Here is a 22041-nt window from a genome sequence, read left to right on the forward strand (position 1 = left end):
CTGTGTTGACATAGCCCGGCGAGGAATAAGGGCCCCGGGCGAACATCGTTCGTGGTTCTGCCTTGGTGAGACCTCGACCCCGCGGGCACCATGCGCAAACTGAGCCTGCAGCGGGACCTGGCCGAGGCGGCTGCGCTGGAGCGGAGGCGGCAGCACGAGCTGCACAGGCAGAGCCGCATCTTCAACGCCCGAGTCAGGACCATCGGGGTAAGCGGGCGGCGGGGACGGCCAGCGGGATGCGCCTTCCAGGGGAGGTGCCGTCTCGTGGCGCAGTCTGGGGGGGGGGGGCCCGCAGGCGGACTGGCTCAACCCTCCCCCTCCCCCGCCCGCTCACGGGACTGTTGGGTGCCGACTTCTATGGGGATCGATTAAATTAATGATCGTGCATTGGGACTCAAAGGTGGGGCCACAAGTGCAGGAGTGACAGTGTTGCGGTTTTTGTCCTAGGGGCTGAAAGCACTTTACAAAGGTGAGTGCCTTTGTCCCCATTAATAGACGGGGAAGCACCGAGGCATGCTGGGTGGTCTCATATTTAGAAGGCACTCCGATTTAGACAGCCTCTCAGTATTTCCAGTGTTGAAAGGTTACCCCTGCAGTTCTTACATCTGTAGCCCATCCTGCTTCCATAGAAACCAAGGACAAAACTTCAGCTTTCTTTGGTGGAAACCGGATCAGGCCCTCTGTGGGTATGTATTTAGGTTGCATTTACACTACTCACACCACTTGTGGAGGCTTTAGGAGGTATGTAGCTCCAGGCCACAGTGACAAGCAGGTAGGTGTGTAGCTACATAGCTACTCAGGTCAGTGAAAGGCTGTACATCAGGAGTGAGGTAGTCAGGAGCTGCTGGAGCCTTTCCCTATTGCAAACATACCTTTATGTCTATAGGGCTTGATTGCCCACTGCCCTGCACCTTAAGTCAAGGGTGGTCAACCTGAGCCTGAGAAGGAACCAAAATTTACCAATGTACGTTGCCAAGGAGCCATAGTAATACATCAGCAGCCCCCCATCAGCTCCCCCCCAGCACCTCTCACTCACTGGCAGCCTTGCCAATCAGCACCTCTCACTCCCTCTCAGCACCTCCCAATCAGCTGTTTTGTGGCATGCAGGAGGTTGAGGGGGGAGGAACAAGGGCATGGCAGGCCCAAGGGATGGAGTGCGAAGGGGTGGAGTGGGGTAGGGCCTGTGGCAGAGCCAGGGCTTGAGCAGCGAGTGCCCCCCTCACCTTTCAGCACATTGGAAAGTTGGTGCCTGTAACTCCAGCCCCAGAGTCAATGTCTATACAAGGAGCCACATATTAACTTCTGAAGAGCCATAGGTTGACCACCCCTGCCTTAAGTAGTCATTTACACTAGTGCAGAGCAACTGGAAGGTGGATATAAGACACTACAAAATCAGAATAGTAGCAACACTGCTGTAAATAACTGCACAAGGTATCAACAACTGAAAATCAGACCCATTATGTGGGTCTTCCAGTTTGTTTTTTGTGGTGGGGACTTCACTAACAATGCAATGAGGCTAAATTATGTTTGTAGTCCCTTGAGAGCCTCAGATATACTATAGGTAGGTTCCTACCAAATTCACGGTTCATTATGGTCAATTTCACAGCCACAGGATTTGAAAATTGGTAATTCACAGTGTTGTAACCCTGAGGATCCCAACCCAAAAGGGGAGGGGGTTTTACAAACCTGTAGTAGGGGGCTATGGGATGCCCTCACTTCTCTGCTGGCAGTACCCGCAGAGCTTCCTGCAGCTGCAGGAGGTTCCCAGAGGTGGAGGTGGGTCTGATCTCCCTCCTCACCCCACCTCACCCCGAACAGCTGTGCAGGTGATGGACAAGTCCTGTCCTTCCCCAGCCCAGCTGGAGCCAGGAGCCCCATTTGCTGGGGCACTCCCAGCAGCACAAGGAAGATTGGGCCCAACTCCACAAGTCTCCTCCAGCTGCAGGAACCTCTGGGGCTGCTGCCCAATCCCAGAGTGTCCTGCAGCAGGGAGAGGCACCTGGAGGTGGGTCTGGTCTCCCCCTCCCCAGAGCATCTGTGCAGGGGATGGTCCTGTCCCTCCCCAGCTGGGAGGGATAGCTCAGTGGTTTGAGCATTGGCCTGCTAAACCCAGTGTTGTGAGTTCAATCCTTGAGGGGGCCCCTTAGGGATCTGGGGCAAAAATCAGCACTTGGTCCTGCTAGTGAAGACATGGGACTGGACTTGATGACCTTCCAGCTCTGTGAGGTAAGTGTATGTCTCTGTCTCTATATATGTAACCCTTCTGCCAGGTCAAACTGATAGCAGCAAGGGCTGGGTTCAATACATAGGGGTTCCTTCCCTACAGTGAAATGCAAAACCAGCTCAAGCCCCCACCCAGTGACTTGGGAAAATCTTACACACACCCCGGGCACCTCAAAGAGGCAATACTTCCCCTCTTGCAAACACAGAGTCTCGGTGTAGCAGAAAAGGTTTAATGACATGAGATAAACAACAAGCATTAAATTGGGAAAACACCTCAACTAGAGTTCATAGACCAAACCGTGAGCAAAGACCCACCCCAGGAAAAACTGGGGTCGCTTGCTCCTTTTTCCCTGAGCTCTTGAGTCCAGCAACCCCCAAATCACCCAAGACTCAAAGTCCAATACCCCAAATGTCCCTAGAGCTCCAGCACCCCAGAGATCACCCACAGTCCCACAATCGAAAAGTCTCTGTCCTGGGTCAGTGCAGCCCAGCGTTCAAGAGTCTATCTGCAGAGGTCCCCCTCCCAATCCAGCCTGGGTAGAAGGGGGCACCTTACGTGTCCAGGGCCAACTGCCCTCCTCTCCGTGGGGTTTCTGCTTCCGCCTTCTCCACGAACTGCGTCCCGCTCTACCAGCCACTCCACTTCTGCTCTCCAGCAGTCCTTACAAACTGCTCCACTCCCACTTGTGTTCGCCAGCTGGCTCTGCTCACCAGCGTCCCGTGATCCGCTCTCAGCCGTCCCCACAAACTTGCTCAGCTCCGCTCGCTCCGTGGGCGCCTCCACCCGTCCCACAGCTGCTCCGCTCTGCCAGCTGCTCTGCTCCACCAGCGTTCCCCATGATCCACTCCAGCTGTCCCCACAAACTGCTCGGCTTCACTCACTCCATGGCTCACAAACTGCTCCACTTCACTCTGCCAGCTGCTCTGCTGCCGCAGTATAGTTTCAGGCTCCCTACTAGTTAGCCACAGTACTCAGTGATCTCAGCTCAGCAATTCCAGCCTTTTAGTGAATTTCAGCTCACAGTAGGGGAGCCCCAGTGCTAGTATGCACCATAGCCCCAAAGTGAGTTCAGCTCAGTAACCTGAATCTAGATTCTTAAGGGAATCAAAAATCAACTCTGATATTCCACAGTGGAGAGAGGATAGGTGGAATGGTGTTTCTGGCTCACACAAGGCACCTGCACCACCAGGTACAGATTCTCTGTCCCCAGCCTCTCTCAATTCACTGGGTTGGAAACCCATGTCCCGTCTACGCAAGTTCTGTTTAGTTGATAGTGAAACCCTTTATCATAAAACTGTTTCGTAGTTCCTCATTTACTTAATCAGGGTGTGTCATAAACAGTAGCTAAGGGGGTTAATGTTTCTTTTACCTGTAAAGGGTTAACAAAGGGAATCAAACACCTGACCAGAGGACCAATAGCGAAACCGGATTTTTCAAAGCTCAGGAGAGGAATTTTTTGGGTCGGTGTCTTTGTCTGGCTCTCAGCTATGAGAGGGGAATTTTTTCTATCTGTAAGCTTCTAATCTTCAGTTTCACAGTTGTAAGTACAAAGGGTTAGAAAAAACCATACGCGTGTTGTTTGGTTTTTTTGTATTTACATGGTCGTGAAGTTTGCTGGAATGTTTAAATTGTATCTCTTTTTGAATAAGGCTGTTTATTCATATTTTTCTTTTAAGTATAGCCCTGTGTATTGTCAACTGATGCAGAGATCATGTTGATGTGTTTTTTCTTTCTTTTTTATTATAAAGCTTTTCTTTTTAAGACTTTGTTTGAGTTTTTCTCTGTGGGTAGGCTAAGGAACAAAGGGAGGGGAATTCTCTTTGTGTTAGATCTACGGAGGGTAAAGCTCTGCAGCACCAGGGAATTGGTGGGAGGGGGAAGAGAGATAGAATCATTTCTGTTCCTTGTATTTGGGGTTTGTCTCTTTGTGGAATAGAGGAGACATGCTTCTTTGGTATTGTGATGTAAGAGATTGCATCAGTACCTCTCAGGTTAGCTAGCCCAGAGAGAAAAGTCTGGGTGGGAAGAGAGAGGGGAAGGGAAGTGGGTTTATTTCCCTTTGCGGTAAGACTCAGGGCTTCTGATCTGGGGTTCCCCAGGAAGGGTTTGAGGGAGACCAGAGGGAGCCAAAAACCTGGAATTTTGGCCTGGTGCAGCGAGTCAAATCTGAGCTGGTAAATAAGCTCAGAGGGGTTCATGCATAGGCACCAGCATTTCTCTGACGCGAAGGTCCAGAGGGAATTTGGAATCTTATGACAGGGGTGACACACTTTATAGACTCATAGGTCAGAAGGACCAATATGATCATCTAGTCTGACTTCCTGCACCAGGCAGGCCACAGAACCCTACCCATCCACTTTATATTTATACACCCCTAACCCATGACTGAGTTATTGAAATTCCTCAAAATGTGGTTTGAAGACCTAAGCTGCAGAGAATCCACCAGCAAGCGACCCATGCCCCACGCTGCAGAGGAAGGCGAAAAACCTCCAGGGCCTCTGCCAATCCCCCTGGAGGAAAATCTCTTCCCGACCCCAAAATGGCGATCAGCCTAAACCCTGAGCATGTGGGCAAGACTCCACCAGCCAAAGCCAAGAAGGAATTTCTTGCAGTAACCAGTTCCCATCCATCCAACATCCCCTCACAGACCATTTGAGCAGACTTATCTGCTGATAATCAGATCAATTGCCCAAATTAAACTATCCCATCATAACATCCCTCCATATACTTATCAAGCCTAGTCTTAAAGCAGATAAGTTTTTGCCCCCCATAATGTCCCTCGGAAGGCTGTTCCAGAACTTTCACTCCCCTAATTGTTGAAACCTTCGTCTAATTTTCAAGTCTAAACTTCCTAATATCCAGTGTACCCATTGTCCTTGTGCCTACATTAGTACTACACTTAAATAATTTCCTCTCCCTCTCCCTAACGTAATCCCCCTGATATATTTATATAGAGCAAGCATATCGCCCCGGAGCCTTCTTTTGGCTAGGCTAAACAAAGCCAAGCTCTCGTTGAGTCTCCCCTTTATAGGCAGGGTTTCCATTTCTCGGATCATCCTTAGTAGCCCGTCTCTGAACCTTTCCGAGTTTTATTCATCCTTCTTAAACATGGGACACCAGAACTGCACACAATATTCCAGGTGGGTTCTCACCAGCGACGCTTTATATTAACGAGCTACTAACACCTCCTCTATTCCGCTGACGCCGGGGCCCCTGGAAAATACCTCGCCTGATGCATCCTAAAACCGCATTTGCTTTTTAACACACATTATCACTTGGCCCCGGCCTCATAGTCATTCTCTGCTATCAACCAATACGCCAAGGTTTCTCCTCCTCTGTTGCTGCCCAACTGATGCCTGTCCCCCAACGTTATATCTAAACATTCTTATTATTTACAGTCCCTTAGTGCATGACTTCTGCACTTTTTTCACTATTATATTTCTACTCCTCATTTACTATTACTCCAGTTCACAAGGGTGGTCCCAGATGCTGCCTGCAATAGTAATCCCCGTCTTCTCCGTCGTACAATACCCCCCAGCTATGTGTTCGATCCGCAAACTTTTTAGCACATCCCGCTCTTTGTGCCAAGCGGGTCAAGTAATAAAAGGTTTTGATTAAATAAGATCCGGTCCCAAAACGATCCTTGAGGGGACTTCCACTAGAAACCTCCTTCCAGTCCTGACAGTTCAGCCCTTCAGTACGACCCGCTGGAGTCTCCCCTTTAAACCAGTTCCTTATCCACCTTACAACTTTCATATTCATCCCCATCTTTTCCAATTTAAATAACTAGTTCCCACGATGCGGAACTGTCTCAAAACGCCTACTGAAACCCGAGGTGGAGAAACGGTTGTAATTAGAGTCTACCGCATTCCTTTTATTCTACAGTAATCCGTCACCTTCGCTCAAAAAGGAGATCCAGGTTGGTTTGGCAACGATTCTACCTTTTTTAGTAAATCCATGTTGCAATTCGTCCCAATTACCATTGACCTCAATGTCCTTAACTACTTTCTCCCTTAAAATTTTTTCCAAGACCTTACATACTACAGACGTCAAGCTAACAGGCCTTTATTCCTCCTGCCCCAATAACAAAGAAATTGGGGATCCCACAGCTGTGAAAGTAACCATTTTAGGCTGCCATGGGCTATGCTAGGCGGAGTGGGCGTGCCTGTGCAAACACAATCAGCCTCTGAAATTCTTTTGCACACTTGCCATAATTTACCTCCAGATGTAAGCAGAGTCAGGATGAGCTCTACAGTAGTTCAAAATTTGTATAATCTGTCTAGTCTTTATTTGTCCATTTTATGCGTAGAATCTACCAAAGGAAGCATGTTTAACTTTTCTTTAATTTGTTACTGACATTGTGAAGAACTTTTTATTAACCAAATATTTCCTCATAACTTAGTTTATGTTTAGAATCCAGTACTGCATGGTTTTGAACTTTATTTATGTGCTGCTGCTTTCATACATCGTAAGATCAAACTTTGTTTCTTCGCCTAATCAGCGTAGTCATCAATCCTAGGCAGCATGGCACCATATGTCTTTTCTACTGTGATCTGTTTTGAGGTCACTTGCTTAATCCCAATACAGAATAATTAATACTTTGCATTTTTCATCCAAGGATCTAAAAGTGCTTTACCAAGACAATTAAGGATCATTATCCCACCTTTATAGATACAAAAAGAGATTAAGTCACTTGGCCAAGGTCACACAGAAAATCTGTGGAAGAGTCAGGGACAGAACCCCAGTTGCATGATGAAAACACCAGACACCATGCTTCACACTGTGAAGGTTGAAAATTCCCTTTTACTGACATCGCCGCCGCCAACAGATGTTTGGGCTAAATGGTACACTTTACAGAAATGTACAAACGTTTTACAACTGAAAACTATTATAACTCTTATGAGTGTCAAAAACCTTTACAACTATTTAACACATGTAAATGGATGAAAGATAAATAAATTAAGTAGGAATGCCCTCTACAGTGGAAGAAACATTTAATCCAATGTATTGGAGCTCAACCTAACCTTGTAATGTTATTTTGTTTTGGAATAAGAATATATTTGTTGCTATTAGAATGAAATGAACAAACAGGAATATTATTGTTGGATTTTCTTTTTGCAGCCACATACTTTAAATAGTACAGTGCCTGTAATTTACCATTAAAGCCATTTAACTGGCAATAATATAATTCACAGCTATCTAGAATTATAATTCTGCAAGGCAAATACATTTATTTCTGGCTCAAGTGGACATTTTAATATACAAGGTTGGACAAATGCTGGTAAATATTTTCAATAGAATAAATAATTTTTACAGAGCTTAATTTTTTTCATTATAATAGGTTGATAAGGATGCTTTGGATACTCAAATCAATGATAAGAAGATTCAAGAGGCAAATGAGAAAGCACGACATGATACAATTGGTATAGTTATTCCTATATAAATAATACAATTTTATATTAGTATATGTAGACATTTGTACTCTGTTTTGCAATCTTTTTTCACCATTTTCTTCCTTTTAACTGTTTCCACCAGTCTTTTCCTGAGTATTTGCTGCCATGGAAATGTAGGCCAAGATGTTAAAAATTGGTACCAAAAGTTAGGCACCTCTGTAAGTGGCCTGAAGACTACTCCTGGGAAAATTCTGCTCAGCTCCGCACGCACATCATTCATGCTCTGCGAATAATTTTTTTCCCCCACAGACTATACCTTCTGCCAGAAAGTGGCTGCAGTTATGCCTTTTGCCTACCGGGGCCACTGTGGCACTAGAACAGAGTAGCCACTCCCAAGCAACCCCCAGCTGTGATAGGGGAGGGAAGAAGATGCCTTCTTCACAGTGCCGGTAGGGCCAGGTCAGGAGACAGGGGATATGAGGGGACAGACAGCATGGGGCACATGAGGCTGCTGTGGGGTCACAAACTGGGGTTCATAAGGGCTATTTGGGGAGGACACACTGGGGCAGGAGCTGAATGGGAATGGAGGTGCAGAGCTACATAGGTATGGGGGAGAGGTGCAGGGATACAAGGGGGAAGGGGAGTGGCTGAGTGGGGGCACAGAGACGTGGGGGCACAGAGACATGGGAACAGGGCAGAAGTGATGCAGGACCACATGGGGACAGGGGGAGGGAATTCAGGAACACATGGGGGAAGGAGAGTGGCTGAGTGGGGTCATATTCAGGGCCATATGGGGAAAGGGGGAGGCGGTGAAGTGCCCCATAGAGACGGGGCAGGGGTGGCTGAGTGGGGGTACAGGGCCACATGGGGACAGGGGGAGGGAATGTAGGAACACATGGGGGAGGGGGTGACTGAGTGGAGCCACAGGGGGAAGAAGTGCAGGGCCACATAGGGGAAGGGGTGTGCCTAAGTGGGGACACAGAAACACGGGACAAGGGGGTGCAGGGGCACATGGAGACAGGGGAAAATGTGTCTGACTGAATGGGAGAGGCCAGGGTCAGCCAAAGTCTGAATGGGGGAGGCTCCCTAACAATTCTTCCCTGCCCCCTCCAAAAACCTGTTCCATATCCCACCCACACCCAGCAACCCTCCAGGTTCACTCACAGGCTCCTTCCCTTTCCCTCAGCCCCTCCATTACCCCTGATGCCCCCACGCCTTTGCACTGTTTTTTTTTTTTTGGCAGGGGGGAGGGAAGGGGGCACAGTTCTGTGTTGTAGTTTAAATGAATTACACAAAGTTTTGTATTTATATGCCTAGTAAGGAATCTATTTGACACAAAACAATTTGTGAATCTTTTTCATTGTCTGTATTATTACAGACATTCTTGCTGACAGGTATTTTGAAAAAAGTTACCAGAATAATTGAAACTGGTATGATTATATTGTGTTATTTTGACAAATAAAATACGTAGAATTTTGCAGGATTTTAAAATGTTATGTTTAGAATTTTTAATTTTTTGGTGCAGAATTTCCCCAGGAGTAGGAGGCAACGGGAACTGTTGTCTTTTCAGCCTTTTTGAAAATCAGTTTAACTTAAAACATATCAGTAGTCCCAATGAACCCTGTGCGTAAAGTTAAGCTTATGCATAGGGATACGATTTTGTCATGGAAATCACGGAATCTGTGACTTCCAAAGATCTCCGTGACTTGAGCTCGCAACACCTGGGAGCTGCAGGGTCCCCCCATTTCCCAGGGTGGCTGGGAACTGCGAGGCCCCGAGCTCCCAGCCACTGAGGGCATGGAAGGGAGTGTCCGGGAGCTCCCAGCCGCTGTGGGCGGTGGGTGTGCCCCACAGTTCCTGGTTGCCGTAGGCAGTGGGTGCCCTGCAGCTCAGAGTCATGGGTAGAGGGGGGCCCTGCAGCTCTCAGCCAGGCCCCCAGGGGTAGTGTGGGGACCTCACCCCTTCCCATTTTGTTATGCATATTTTTCGTAAAAGTCACGGATAGGTCACGGGCTTCCATGCATTATTCTTTATTGCCCGTGCCCTGTCCATGATTTTTACTGAAAATATATGTGACAAAGTCTTAGCCTTTAATTATGCATAATTATTTAAAGGATCAGACTTAGGATCCTCACTTTAGGCACTCGTTTTGAAAACCTATGCTGTAGGAATCACCTACTGTTGTATTAGCAAATAAAGTGACATATGCACTAAAATGATAATAGTTATCTGAGCATATTTGTATTTCCTTCGTCTCACATTTAGTTTCTAAATATAAATTAATTTAATAAACCTTGTCCATATGTGAGCACATTACTGATTATGTTTTTCCCTCTTAATTCAGACATAGAAAGTATAGCCTATTTATTTTTGTATATCACCCTTGAAACAATATCTATCTTCACTTGAGGGGGAAAAGATTTTTTTTGTCTACACTGGGTAAATATTCCTGAACCTACTTAGGTGAAACTTCTGCTAAAGTCCATGGGAGTTTTTCTGTCAATAAGGTCTTCAGGGTTTAGCCCAATCTTTATATTTGGAATTTTTTTTTTTATATTACATTATGTATATGCTACATGCCATTAGGAAAGTATATTTTAATCTGATTTGGGGGTGTGATGTAAAGTACTCATCAATTTACTTGGGGAAGGCTGTACAGTTTTGCTAATATTAATAGAACCTGTGCCACTTAAGCACATTATCGTAATAATTCTTTACTCCTAGAGGTGCTCATTATGGACAGCCATCTGTATATAGATTATTTTTGATAGAAACATGAATAATCTTAACCAGGGTTGTGAGTAGGAGCCATTGCTGAGTCAGGGCATACACACATAATTATGCTGACCACATCCCCTGACCTCTAAGCTGCACCATGGCTCGCCATGGTTGGAGTACCACTATGATGTTTACTAGTATTTTTTCCAAGCTATCATTGATGGTACATCATTTTAGAGCTCTTGATTTGTTATTTTTTATAGTTTCTTGTGTTCCTAACAAGTAACTGTATTTCAGTCACTACTGCAAATTAGTAGTAGATACTGAGGAATTGCTCTACAGTACCTAGTATTGATATGCTACACAAAATGTGAAAAAAATAAACCTTTCTAATTTTATTAGTAGTCTTATCTTCTGTCTTTATTTTATGTATATTTTTTTATTGTATTTTCCAGCAAGTTTCTGGTGCCAAAGGTGACTCTTAAAAAATTGAGAGGTTTTATAATTGAATAGCACTATCAGCTTAGAAAAATCATTTGCCAGCTTTGACCTTCTAAATGACTTAAGTCTAGTAGTTTAAAAACTTATGTTCTAGTCTTTTTTCAAGATCAAATTCTTCATTTTTTACAACTCCCTGTACATTTTGAATTTCGCAGTTTCACCTTCTTTATAATCTTTTTGTAGCTGGTGAAATGAAGCAAAATGACAAGATCATCTGTATGTTAGAGGAACGGCAGAAACAGGACATCAAAAACCTAAACAAAGCCGTCACTGAGTTTCAACAGAATTTTCAGAAGCCTGAAACTCGGCGCGAGTTTGATTTGTCTGACCCACAGTCCCTGAAGAAGGATACTCCTGCTCGCCTCTCTGACAGTGACCCTCGATGTACTGTATCTGGCTTGCAGAAGTTTCTAGGAGAAGATTTAAACCATGATCAGAGGGTGAAATTTCAAAAGGAGCAGTCAAGAGAATGGTCTCTACAGCAACAGAGAGACTGGAAGAATGCATTAGCAGACCAGAAATTTGCAGGTAACAAACGAAGGTAGAAGTTTGATTTTCATGCTTTTTTTTTTTTTTTTTCTACGAGTTCTACTGTGAGTAATTTGCAAAACTGTAGAATAGCCCATTATGCTGGTCTGTGATATAGGAAAATTTCTGTATCATAAAACGCTGTTGGAATTTCTACTTCATATAGACATCGTCTAAAAGACTGACAAAAATAAACTTGTTTTAATGTTTCAGTTAAAGTACTTGTATTGAGAACTTGAATTTCTAATCTTCTTTTCCCCTGTACACCTGAAATGGAGAGACTGAGTGGTTTAAAAGTGTGTATTTTGAATGTTTGATTCAATGAAGTCAAGGTACTTTTATACTAATGTTACAGTAGATAAAATGAAGCTCTGATTTCTTTTTTAAGTTTCTGTCCTGAAAAAAGTGTTTTCTGGGGATAATTACAATATTTTTAAAAAACAGTGTCCAAACAAGTTTTGAACAAACAAGTATTAAATAAAGTTTGCTTCGTTTTTTACATTTCTAACCTGGAGTGCTTGATATGTTAATCTACTGACTCAAACATTCTATGATGACAAACCTTAGCCATGGAATTTGGAAAGCAATACAAGAGGTAGCTTTCTATTTAATATTATGTGAATAGTTCATCAACTAACAGCTGTTTTAAAATGACAATTATATATGCATGGATGATCAACTACATTCTGTTTTAATCTAATTTAGAGGATCTCCATGACAAGAACAGGATAGGCCTAGATCAAAAGGCTATGGAACTACAAAGAAAAGAAGTAGAAACCAGACAAGCTGTTTGTGCAGCTACCAAGGATTTTAATAGAACCCAGGTAAATTACTATTGGTTATAAAGAGGAAGGAATTGAGCAATTTTTTTTTTTTGAAGTCATATAACAAAGTACAATGAGTAATGATGTTGCTGCAAAGATTTGTCAGCAATTAAGTTCCAATGTTATTTTAGTAATCAGAAAATATGTTTTATGCACTTCTCTAAAGATATCCTCTGCCAGCTTCCAGGAGCCAGCAGGGGAAAATGTCTGCCTAGATCTAGAGCAAATCTGTCAACATCCACTGTACTAACACCACAGTTTTTTGTCTGCGTGGCTCATCCTGCTTTTTAACATCATAGTAGCAGATGGATCTGGTTTTGAACTCTCCAGACTCACCAGAAATTGTGAAGGATCAGAGTCTCTCTGATAGCCCTGTGCAGGAGCAAGTCTACACTAGGCCTGAAGCAAGTCTGCAATATGATAAAGCAGATAGCTGAAGAACAGATCCTGCTTATGAAAATATCAGGGCAGGGGTTCTCAAACTGAAGGTTGGGACCTCTCAGAGGGTAGGGAGGTTATTACATGGTGGGTTGTGAGCTGTCAGCCTCCACCCCAAAACCCGCTTTTCCTCCGGCATTTATAATGGTGTTAAATATATTTAAAAGCGTTATTAATTTCTAAGGGGAATCACACTCAGACGTGTGCTCTGTGAAAGGGGTCACCAGTACAAAAAGTTTGAGAACCACTGTATCAGAGAATATCTCTGAAATTAAAATCATAACTGCAGCACACCAGGTCAGTTTGCAGGGGATAATCTCCAGGATCAGGGAGGCAGAAATTAGAATGTCTACCTTAGAAGACAATATGAACTCTATTATGATCAGTGCAGACCAACCATGTCTGATCCAAAAACTGAAAGATAGAATCGACCTGTAAGGCCAGTCCAGAAGAAATAATTTGAGGGTAGTTGAATACCCTGAGGATATGGGAAAAGACCTGTAGAACTTTTGTGTAAGACACTACTTGAAATTCTTTCCTTATACCCAGACACAGAGCTGAATATAGAAAGGGCCCACTGCTCCTAGCCCCCAAACCCTTGACTAATTCCAAGCCAAGTATATATATTAAATTTTCTAAAAACACAATGTGAAAGAATCCATTCTTTTTAAAAAAATAAATAAATAAATAAATAAACAGCTGTGAAAAAGGAAACCTGAACTGGAAAAGGCATAGAATAGTGATATTTCCCAACTTCGGCTAGGAGGTAATTGAAAAAAGAGCCCTATTAAATACGTCAAGGAAGCAGGCCAAGGAGAAAGGACTGACCTATTTTATAGCCTTCCAAGCTCTTTTTAAGATCAAGGTGGATAGCCAGGCCCTTAGTTTCTCTAAACTGGGAGAAGCAGAGAACTACATTATATGGTTTTTCTATAGAACCAGAATTGCATTGCGATGGGATTTGCTATTCAACACTTGCGACGCTGGGTTGTTGTCAGAAGTGAAGGGATCCAGAGGAGTGCCCACCTTAGCTTTGTACCTCCCATATCCTCCATCATACCCATATTTAAAGCCAGGCGGAACCATCAGACATTCATAGACTCAAATCAGCACAACACATCCCACTGAGCAAGAATCCAGACCAACCTGGCTCCAGTGGAGAAAGTAACTATATCATATTCACTCTTTGAAACACCAGGTTGATTGCTTTGCTTAGAAACTCTACGAATTGCAGTTGCTCATCTCAGTCCAGATCTCCTGACTCTATTTGTAATAATGGTTATGGGCTTTTTTCTCCATTGGTTTTGTGCTTCCAGAAGGCAGAAGAATGGGGTATGGGAAGGGTTGCCTTACTTACATATTGGTAATGTATTCAATTTAAATTGCAGATGTTGATATTGGGTAACATGCACAGGGATGAGGGTATTATTTCACTTTCTATGTGTTTTTAAAGAGCTGGCCATTGGAGACCCAGACACTGGGATTTTGGACCTACCTGTATATAGGAGGTGGTACAATAGTTTTTCTCATCCCTGATTTTTCCAGTGGATCCACAAGCAGATATGTCTGGTAGGACTCTAGCCTCCAAGGCATAGTTCTGTGCATTTAGCTCAGAAACCTTATTTAAAATGTATTCAGCAATGTACATTCTTTTCCCCCCTTATCTCCTGCCTTTCATGCGGGGAAGCACCAAGAGGGAGGATAGGGCATATTCATATATTTTGCATTTGATGTGGAACAGAGATGATGTGTTCATTCAGGTTACCCCTCTAACTTCCTGAGCTTTTATCCCACTCTGACTTGAGAGCATTGGTCTTTCACATCTTTGCCTTATTTTACAACCCCCCCTATCCTACCTCCTCTTAACTCTTTCTTACCTACTTAACCTCTAGCCACTCTAGCTTCTCTTCTCCATCTAAATGTCTTTGTGAGCAGTGTCCTGGGGCGGGGATTAGGGTGCAGGAGAGGTTCAGGCTTTGGGAAGGAGTTTGGCTGCTGGTTACAGGCTCCAGGCTGGGGGGGGGGGGGGGGGGCACACTGAGGTTATTCAATTAGGGTAAATTGTAAAGAATGGGGCAGACAATCCCCAAAGCTGGTGGATATTTCAATATTCTATCAAGCCAGCAAAAAACAGCTTCTACAATACCTTACTGTTGCACAAAAGCCAAACAGTCCCCTTATAGCAACCCAGCCTTGGACTTCCACCCAGACACCTAAATCAAATACGATGAGGATTATGGAAAATCTTATTCATCATATAAAAGTTCTACCAATCCCAAAGGCTCGAATACATTACCTCCCAAGTTAATGAATATTTCAGATCTTACCCAAATAGATGCTTACAGCCGATTCTTATTAATGGAACTAAAAATTATTAAAAAGAAAAGAGTATATTGATTAAAAAGTCAGTATACATACAGACATAAGTACAGTTCTGAGATTAGTTTCATAGTTGAGATGGTGAGCTTTGGAGTTGCAAAGAGTTCTTAGAATTAGTCCATAGATTCAGTCCAATGTTCATTTCCAGGTGGGACTGGAGATCTCAGTTTTATGCATAAAGTATCAAGCAGATCTGAGAGAAAACGGATCATGACCAAGGATTTTTTATACAATTCCAGGTCTTCTCTTGACACCTTGGAATTCTTAGGCAAACAATAGGCAATCATCAAGACTCTGAAGGAGACCTATTTCTGAAGCATCACCAGTAATTAGCTACAAGGATTAACATAAAGCAATTGCCTGTTTTCCACCATTTGAAGGTGATTTATTATATACTTCAAAGAGAAATCGAGATAGTGAAATCACTATATTTGCAGTTCATTTAAATATTAAGATTTCCTTTTGATCTCTGAATTAACAGAATACAGCATAGACAGGAAATGCTCAATTACATTAACCTTTAGCAATATATATTACTCCTGGAGGAATTTTTGCATCACAGCGCATGCAGAGAATTCATGGCTTCCCTGCAAAAAAAATGACTTCTGAAAGGGAAGCAAAGGGAAACCACAAGAGCGGTCACACACCCCTCCCTAGCAGTGCAGGCAGGTTGGTTTGGGTGCAGCCAGTAAAGACATAAATCATCACTGGGCCAGGAGGGCTGGGCAGTCGTGCATGTGAGAGAGACACTCTATCCCTCTTGCTCACTATTGTGGCACACTCAGCGTGGAGGGGCAGGGCTTTAGGGTATTTCTGGGGAGGCAGGCATGAGACAGGTTCTGTCCACTTAGGCAAAGCAGAATGTAGCAGCCTGCCTGCTTAGTGAATTGTTCCCATTGTTCTTAGTGAACCCGCCAGGAGTATAAAACAGGTGTAAACAATTTTAAGTCTCCTTTGCATTGCCAAAGTGGTGTAAAGGAGCCTTATTGTAAAGGACTGTGTGGCCTTATAAATGGCAATACAAATTAGAGCACATCCAGGTATCTGGAATCTAAAAATAGGGTCAAAGGGGATGAAAATATGCTTGTACGATGATGATTTTATAAACTGTTGAATTGTCTGGGAAAATCTCAGGGTACAAAATTAACAAGCACAAGTCACAGGCTCTCATTACCTCTTGAGGGGTGCATAATGTTGCCCTTTTAGGTAATACTTTTCTCTGGCAGCAGGCAGAAATTGGGTTCTTGGGAGTCTTCTTTTCTAGGAACATGAAATAAGTAGTCAAAATTAATTTCAGTCTAATCACACACACAGCTTTGGATTTATATAGATGGCAAGCCTTCCTCTATCACTTTGGGGTAGAATTAAAAATATTAAAAATGAATGTCCTCTCAAGACTTCTGTTTGATCTAAGCTCCTTGCCACTTTATATTCCCCCTTCTGTTTTTTTCCCCCAGAATTAATAAAATTTTTAAGACTATTGTGGGGTATAGGGAACAAAAGCCAAATTATCCTTTGAAAAATGCAGCTGCCTGTCAATCAGGAGACTTTGGTCTTCCCAACCTTACGTGTTACTGTGTATCCTTAATCTTGAGCCAAGTGACACAATGGCTGACCTGCGCCCTCCCCGAGCTCTCTATACAACACCCAGGCTTCTCCAGCCTGGCTGTATACAGAGGAGGAAACCCACCACTACAGTGATCCCTAAACTTGGACTTCTGCTGTGTCCTTAGGGAGAAGATGGTCACAATTTTGACCATTAGGAAAGCCTGGTATCTGGTTGCTTCTAAGTTTAAATGTCATCCATCATCACATTTAGATTCAGGTAACTCCAAAATTTTAATTGCCTGTAAATCCGTCCTATAGCCTGATTTGGATTAAAAAAGGGATAAGCATAAACCACTTATCTGAAAGCAATTATTTCCTGCTTTTTCCTCGCCTTACGGGGAAATTTCAACTGGACCCAAAGAAGGAATGTCAATACCTTTAATTTAACTATGCCCTGCAAGACCAGTTTTAGCCAGATGCCTCTGCAGCATCAGACCTCCCTGGCTTTTGGAGCTTTCTGAAAAAGTTATATCTCCTGCCTATCAGGCAAATTGGCAATCAGCAGTGACTGGGAACATGCTGAGAATTTCCATTACCAACATTCCGTGGAATCAGATTTGTTCCAATATACAGCATTTCTGACTAGAATTGAGGTTAAGATTGATCTAGCAGAAAATCCTTTGGAGGATGCACTGGACTCCATCCACACTTTTCAGGTCTGGAGCACCCACATCTGACAAATGCTGGTGCTGCAATGCTGCAGGCACTAACTTGTACCACATGCTGTGGGACTGCCTTTTCATCTGTTTTTTTCTGGACAGAGAGAAATATTTGAGCCAATTTCTTTTTCCTCATCAAGGTGAATTTCAGGCTGACCAGGCCATGCTAGGTCTAACCCATCTGTCTTGGAAACGGAAATCCTCTGAATTTTTGGTTGCGTAGAGCTCTGCTTGTAGTCAGACATCTAAATTCTACAACAGGGGATGTTCCAAATACACCAGCTTCCAAGAACTGTACTCTGGTGAGCCTGGTAGCAATGGAACAAATAACAATTTGCACTCAAAACAACCAAGATATGGTTAAATGGTCATTATTTTTGGAAGAATCAGAATAATAAATAAAATTCCCTCTGGGGTAATCTTTTTTGTTGTGCCCTTCCAAAACCCTAGACCTCTCCCATTTTCGCAACTCATCTCTTCCTTCTCTATCCTATTATTCCTTTCTTAGCCTCTTATGCAGCTGTCTGGCTTTCCTTTGGTCCTCTTTTCACTGTCAACACACTTCTTTCTCTTTATTTCTCTGCTGCCATCTTTTCCCCCCCCTAAAAGGGAATAATTATGATCATTAGTTTATGATCTTACTTTAAAAGAGCCCCAAACTGGGGCTGAATTTAAAAAAATGACCATTATTAAATAATTGTACAGGCAAATCTCTTTACCCAATTAATAATGGTCTTTGTTTCATTATTCTTTGCCCTTATTAAGAAGTTTGGTCTCACCTGCATGGCTGTATAATCAGATAATGGCTCTCTACTCCAGGTTAGGTAGCTAATAAAGATAAGAGAAACTTTTCTTAAAATAAACAGAATAACCTGTACAGATATAGATATCTCCTCTGTCAAGATTCTCACTCCTAGATCTTATCTTGTTATCATGAGGCACTTTGAACTTCCCAAACTCTTGAAGAGTTTTGGTTCCTCAGGCAGCAGTAGTGTGGTAGACTACTGCTGAACTTAACCATTATCTTTGATACTTTCCAGTCGGTTCCTTCTTGATTTCAGTCAGCAAAGAAACTCCACGCAGGAGCTGCATCTTTCCAGTTTCAGCTCCTCCCAGTCTCAGTGACATGCTCGTAGTGCATCAGATATCCTTTCCGCATCCAGATCTTTCAGGCAGGTCCAAATGTCTTTTACCTTAGTTTTGTGAGATCATTTGCCTGAGGCTCTTTGGTCAGTGCTCAGCTGCAGCACTTTGGCTCTTATGCTCCTTTGTGGTACTTCACCACCTGCCTTGGCACTTTGTTGCCTCTATCTGCAACACTTTCATGTCTGCTCAGTGCCAGTTTGCGGGTGCTTGATGCTTGCCTTGCACTTCGGTGCCAATGTTTGTTGGCACTTGGTGCCTGTTTTAGTGTTCCAGAACCTCTTTTGTGGCACTTCAGTACTTGTGTTTTGCATGTTTCTGGAACATACTTTGGCACTTTTGGTGTTAGTTTTTATACATTCTTCAATGCCTGCTTCAGTGCCTCTGTGTGGTGCTCCAGCAATTCACTTTGGTACCTGATACACCATCTTTTCAACTCAACCTCACTGCTTTTCTTTCTTGTTTTGTGCTATGTTCTTTGCAGAACATCAGTCTCTTGTGGACCTAAAGAAGAGGGAAACCACTCAGTGGCTTCTCACCATGTCCTCCCAGCAAGACTAGGTCTGAGATGGACAACCAATCCATTACATTGTCTGCTTTGGAGTTAACTGGGAAGTTAAGGACCATTGTCACCCTGGGATCTAAGAAAGAGTGGAAAATGCTTCTATCGGCTTCTCAGGATACAGAGTTACACCAATTTATCTAATGGTGTTATTTTAAACTGATTTAGTTAAAAATGGTATGTGGACATGCTAATTTTGGTTAAGCCAGATTTATTTTGGTTTCGTGTATTTAGTACAAACACGTTTTAGCTAAACCAAAATAAATCACTCATAGACCAAAATAAAATGTCCACATAGGGGTTTGCACTGGTTTAACTAAACTGCTGCAAGTTGGTATGTAGACAAGGCCTAAGTCCTGCTCAAGGCATTCCAAGGAGATTCCGGGTATGTCTACACTATAAAATTAGGTCAAATTTATAGAAGTCGTTTTTTTAGAAATCATTTTTATACGGTCGATTATGTGTGTCCCCACAGAAAATACTCTAAGTGCATTAAGCCAGCGGACTGCCTCCACAGTACCGAGGCTAGTGTCGACTTCCAGAGCATTGCACTGTTGGTAGCTGTGGGTAGCTATCCCACAGTTCCTGCAGTCTCTGCCGCCCATTGGGATTCTGGATTGAGATCCCAATGCCTGACGGGGCAAAAACAGTGTCGCGGGTAGTTCTGGGTACATGTTGTCAGCCCTCCCACCCCCGCTCCCTCTGTGAAAGCAATGGCAGACAATCATTTTGCGCATTTTTTCCTGGATTGCCTAAGCAGATGCCATGCCACGGCAAACATGGAGCCCGCTCAGCTCATTGTCACTGTACGTCTCCTGGGTTCTGGCAGACGTTGGACTGCATTTCTACACAGATTTTTGGCTGCAGATGGTGCATTAAGATTGGTAGCCATCATTGTCATATTCCTGGGTACTCTTTTAACCAACCTCAGTGAGAATGGTCAGAGGCACCTGGGCAGATGTGGGAGTGACTCAGCCAGGTCATTCCCATCTTCTGCCGAGCACCCAGGAGCTGATGATGGCTAGCAGTCATACTGCACTGTTTGCTGCCAGCCTAAGATGTAAAAGATAGATGGAGTGGATCAAAACAAGAAATGTACCAGCAATGTGCCCATCATGATGATGAGATCTGCATGGCCACCTGTGCTGATCAGCTCGCCACGCTGTCCAAACAGGAAATGAAATTCAAAAGTTTGCGAGCATTTTCTTGTCTACCTGGCCAGTGCATCTTGAGTTGAGAGCGCTGTCCATAGCGGTCACAATGGAGCACTCTGGGATAGCTCCCAGAGGCCATTACCGTCAAATTTCATCTACACTACCCCAAACTCAACCCGGCAAGGCCGATTTTCAGCACTAATCCCCTCGTCAGAGGTGGAGTAAAGAAATCGATTTAAAGAGCCCTTTAAGTCGGAAAAAAGGGCTTCGTCCTGTGGACGGGTCCAGGCTTAAATCAAGGTAACTCTGCTAAATTCGACCTAAAATCGTAGTGTAGACCAGGCCTCCTGTAACATTTGCCTAAGGCTGGCCCAGAGGGCTTAAAATGAGCCTTGATGCTTGAAGTCAGGAGTACTGAACTTTGACTTATTGGATGATGCATATTCTCTGCAGAAGCCAAGCCAGGTGGTGTTGAGAGGGAACCAATAGCTCTCCAGATAGCTGTTATCAAAGCCACTGACTCCAAGCAGGGCTTGTGATTTTTCCCACCTGCATTTGTGACAGATGGAAACAGTAATTCTGGATTCTAGACCTCAGCAATCTATCCAAGTCACTCTAGGTCCTTTGCAAGACTGTCACAAGGCCTTCAGTAACATCTCTGATGCATTCCTTTTAGCCCTTTGTTGGGAGCAGTTAAAGTTCTCAACAAATTCATAATGGTTTTTACACCAAGGCAGCACCCTCAGCGCAATAATATCTGGTACTAAGCACTTCTTATTTTGTTTGAATAAAAACGTGTATTTCTTGATGATTTTGGGGTGATTTTGTGATTGCCTTCATTTCTGTCCAGTTCACCTTGAGCTTCTCAAGCCAAGGTCTGCCAAATAATTGATGGATACTTTCTTTCAATCACATACAAGGATAAAACAGCTAGATAGACAATCAGTCGAACTTTCACCTGAAGTACCCCTTTTGGGACTAACTTTTTGCTGATATAAGTCTTCAGAACCTTGGAGATTTCTTCCAGAGGAACTTGTGAGAATGTCCAGTGAAAGATAGAGGCAAAAATCAGTAAGATGGCAGCTCCAGTATCAAACTCCATTCTTGCAGGAACTTCTTCAATCGAGAATGTGATCCAGAGGTCATGTCTGACTCCAGCTTGCAATAGCACATAGTGTTGGTTCTTGATCAGTGCCATTAGCACTCGTACCTTTTTCCATATTATGAATTCCCAGCTTCCATCCTTTTTTAGGTTCATCCTTCAGAGGTATCTTCTTGGATGTACAGTTACCCTTTGTTGCTGAACTTTGTGGTAGGACACATTACTGTGTCCTTTCTTCTGGCATTTTCTGCAAATAACCTGGCGTGCCCAGCAGTCCTGTTCAGCATGAGTAGTTCATGCACCATGGGCACGTGGAAAATCCTTACGTTCCCATGATCCTCTGTCTTGCCGAAGTAGGAGGTAATTTTCCAGTTCACACTAAATTCCAAAGAATTCTTCCTTAAGGTCTCCATGGCAACTGCCACTTCAACAGCGGTACTTCTCCTGGACCTGGTCATTGCATAATCGAAAGGTCACGCAGGGCATCACTTAATGTTTGTCCAAACTGACAATACTCTTGACACTTCCTTAGAGCAACAGTAAACTGTGCTACAAACTCTCCACTTCTCTGATTTCACTGATGAAATCGATATTGTTCTGCTATCATCGATGAGATAGGAGAAAAATATTTGTGCATTGCTGCTGTAATTGCAGTGTACGTGGAAGTTCTGGGAACAGTTGGAGACAATAGGTTATGCATCAGACCATATGCCTTTGGACCCATTATTGTCAGCAAGGTTGAAACTCTGTCCCTCAGGAATGGTGCTGCAGGTTACAAATTACTCAAAACATCAAGGTAAACGACCCA

General features: G+C 43.6%; 1 protein-coding gene across 2 annotated transcripts in view; it reads left to right on the forward strand.

The window, feature by feature from the left end:
* Nucleotides 1-23: 23 nt before the first annotated feature.
* RIBC2 (RIB43A domain with coiled-coils 2) overlaps nucleotides 24-22041 on the forward strand; it is a 31447-nt gene continuing 9429 nt past the window's right edge. Inside the window, exons 1-4 of one of the 2 annotated variants that reach the window (XM_032778063.2) lie at nucleotides 24-207; nucleotides 7566-7647; nucleotides 11020-11364; nucleotides 12070-12188. In XM_032778063.2, coding sequence (XP_032633954.1) covers nucleotides 91-207; nucleotides 7566-7647; nucleotides 11020-11364; nucleotides 12070-12188 — 663 coding nt within the window. In that variant the 5' untranslated portion in view covers nucleotides 24-90. Of the gene's footprint in view, nucleotides 208-366; nucleotides 470-7565; nucleotides 7648-11019; nucleotides 11365-12069; nucleotides 12189-22041 lie in introns of those variants that run through there. The other variant, XM_075061793.1, reaches the window with a different exon arrangement.

This window comes from Chelonoidis abingdonii, chromosome 1, assembly GCF_003597395.2.
Source record: "Chelonoidis abingdonii isolate Lonesome George chromosome 1, CheloAbing_2.0, whole genome shotgun sequence".
In the NCBI taxonomy this organism is placed as follows: domain Eukaryota; kingdom Metazoa; phylum Chordata; order Testudines; family Testudinidae; genus Chelonoidis; species Chelonoidis abingdonii.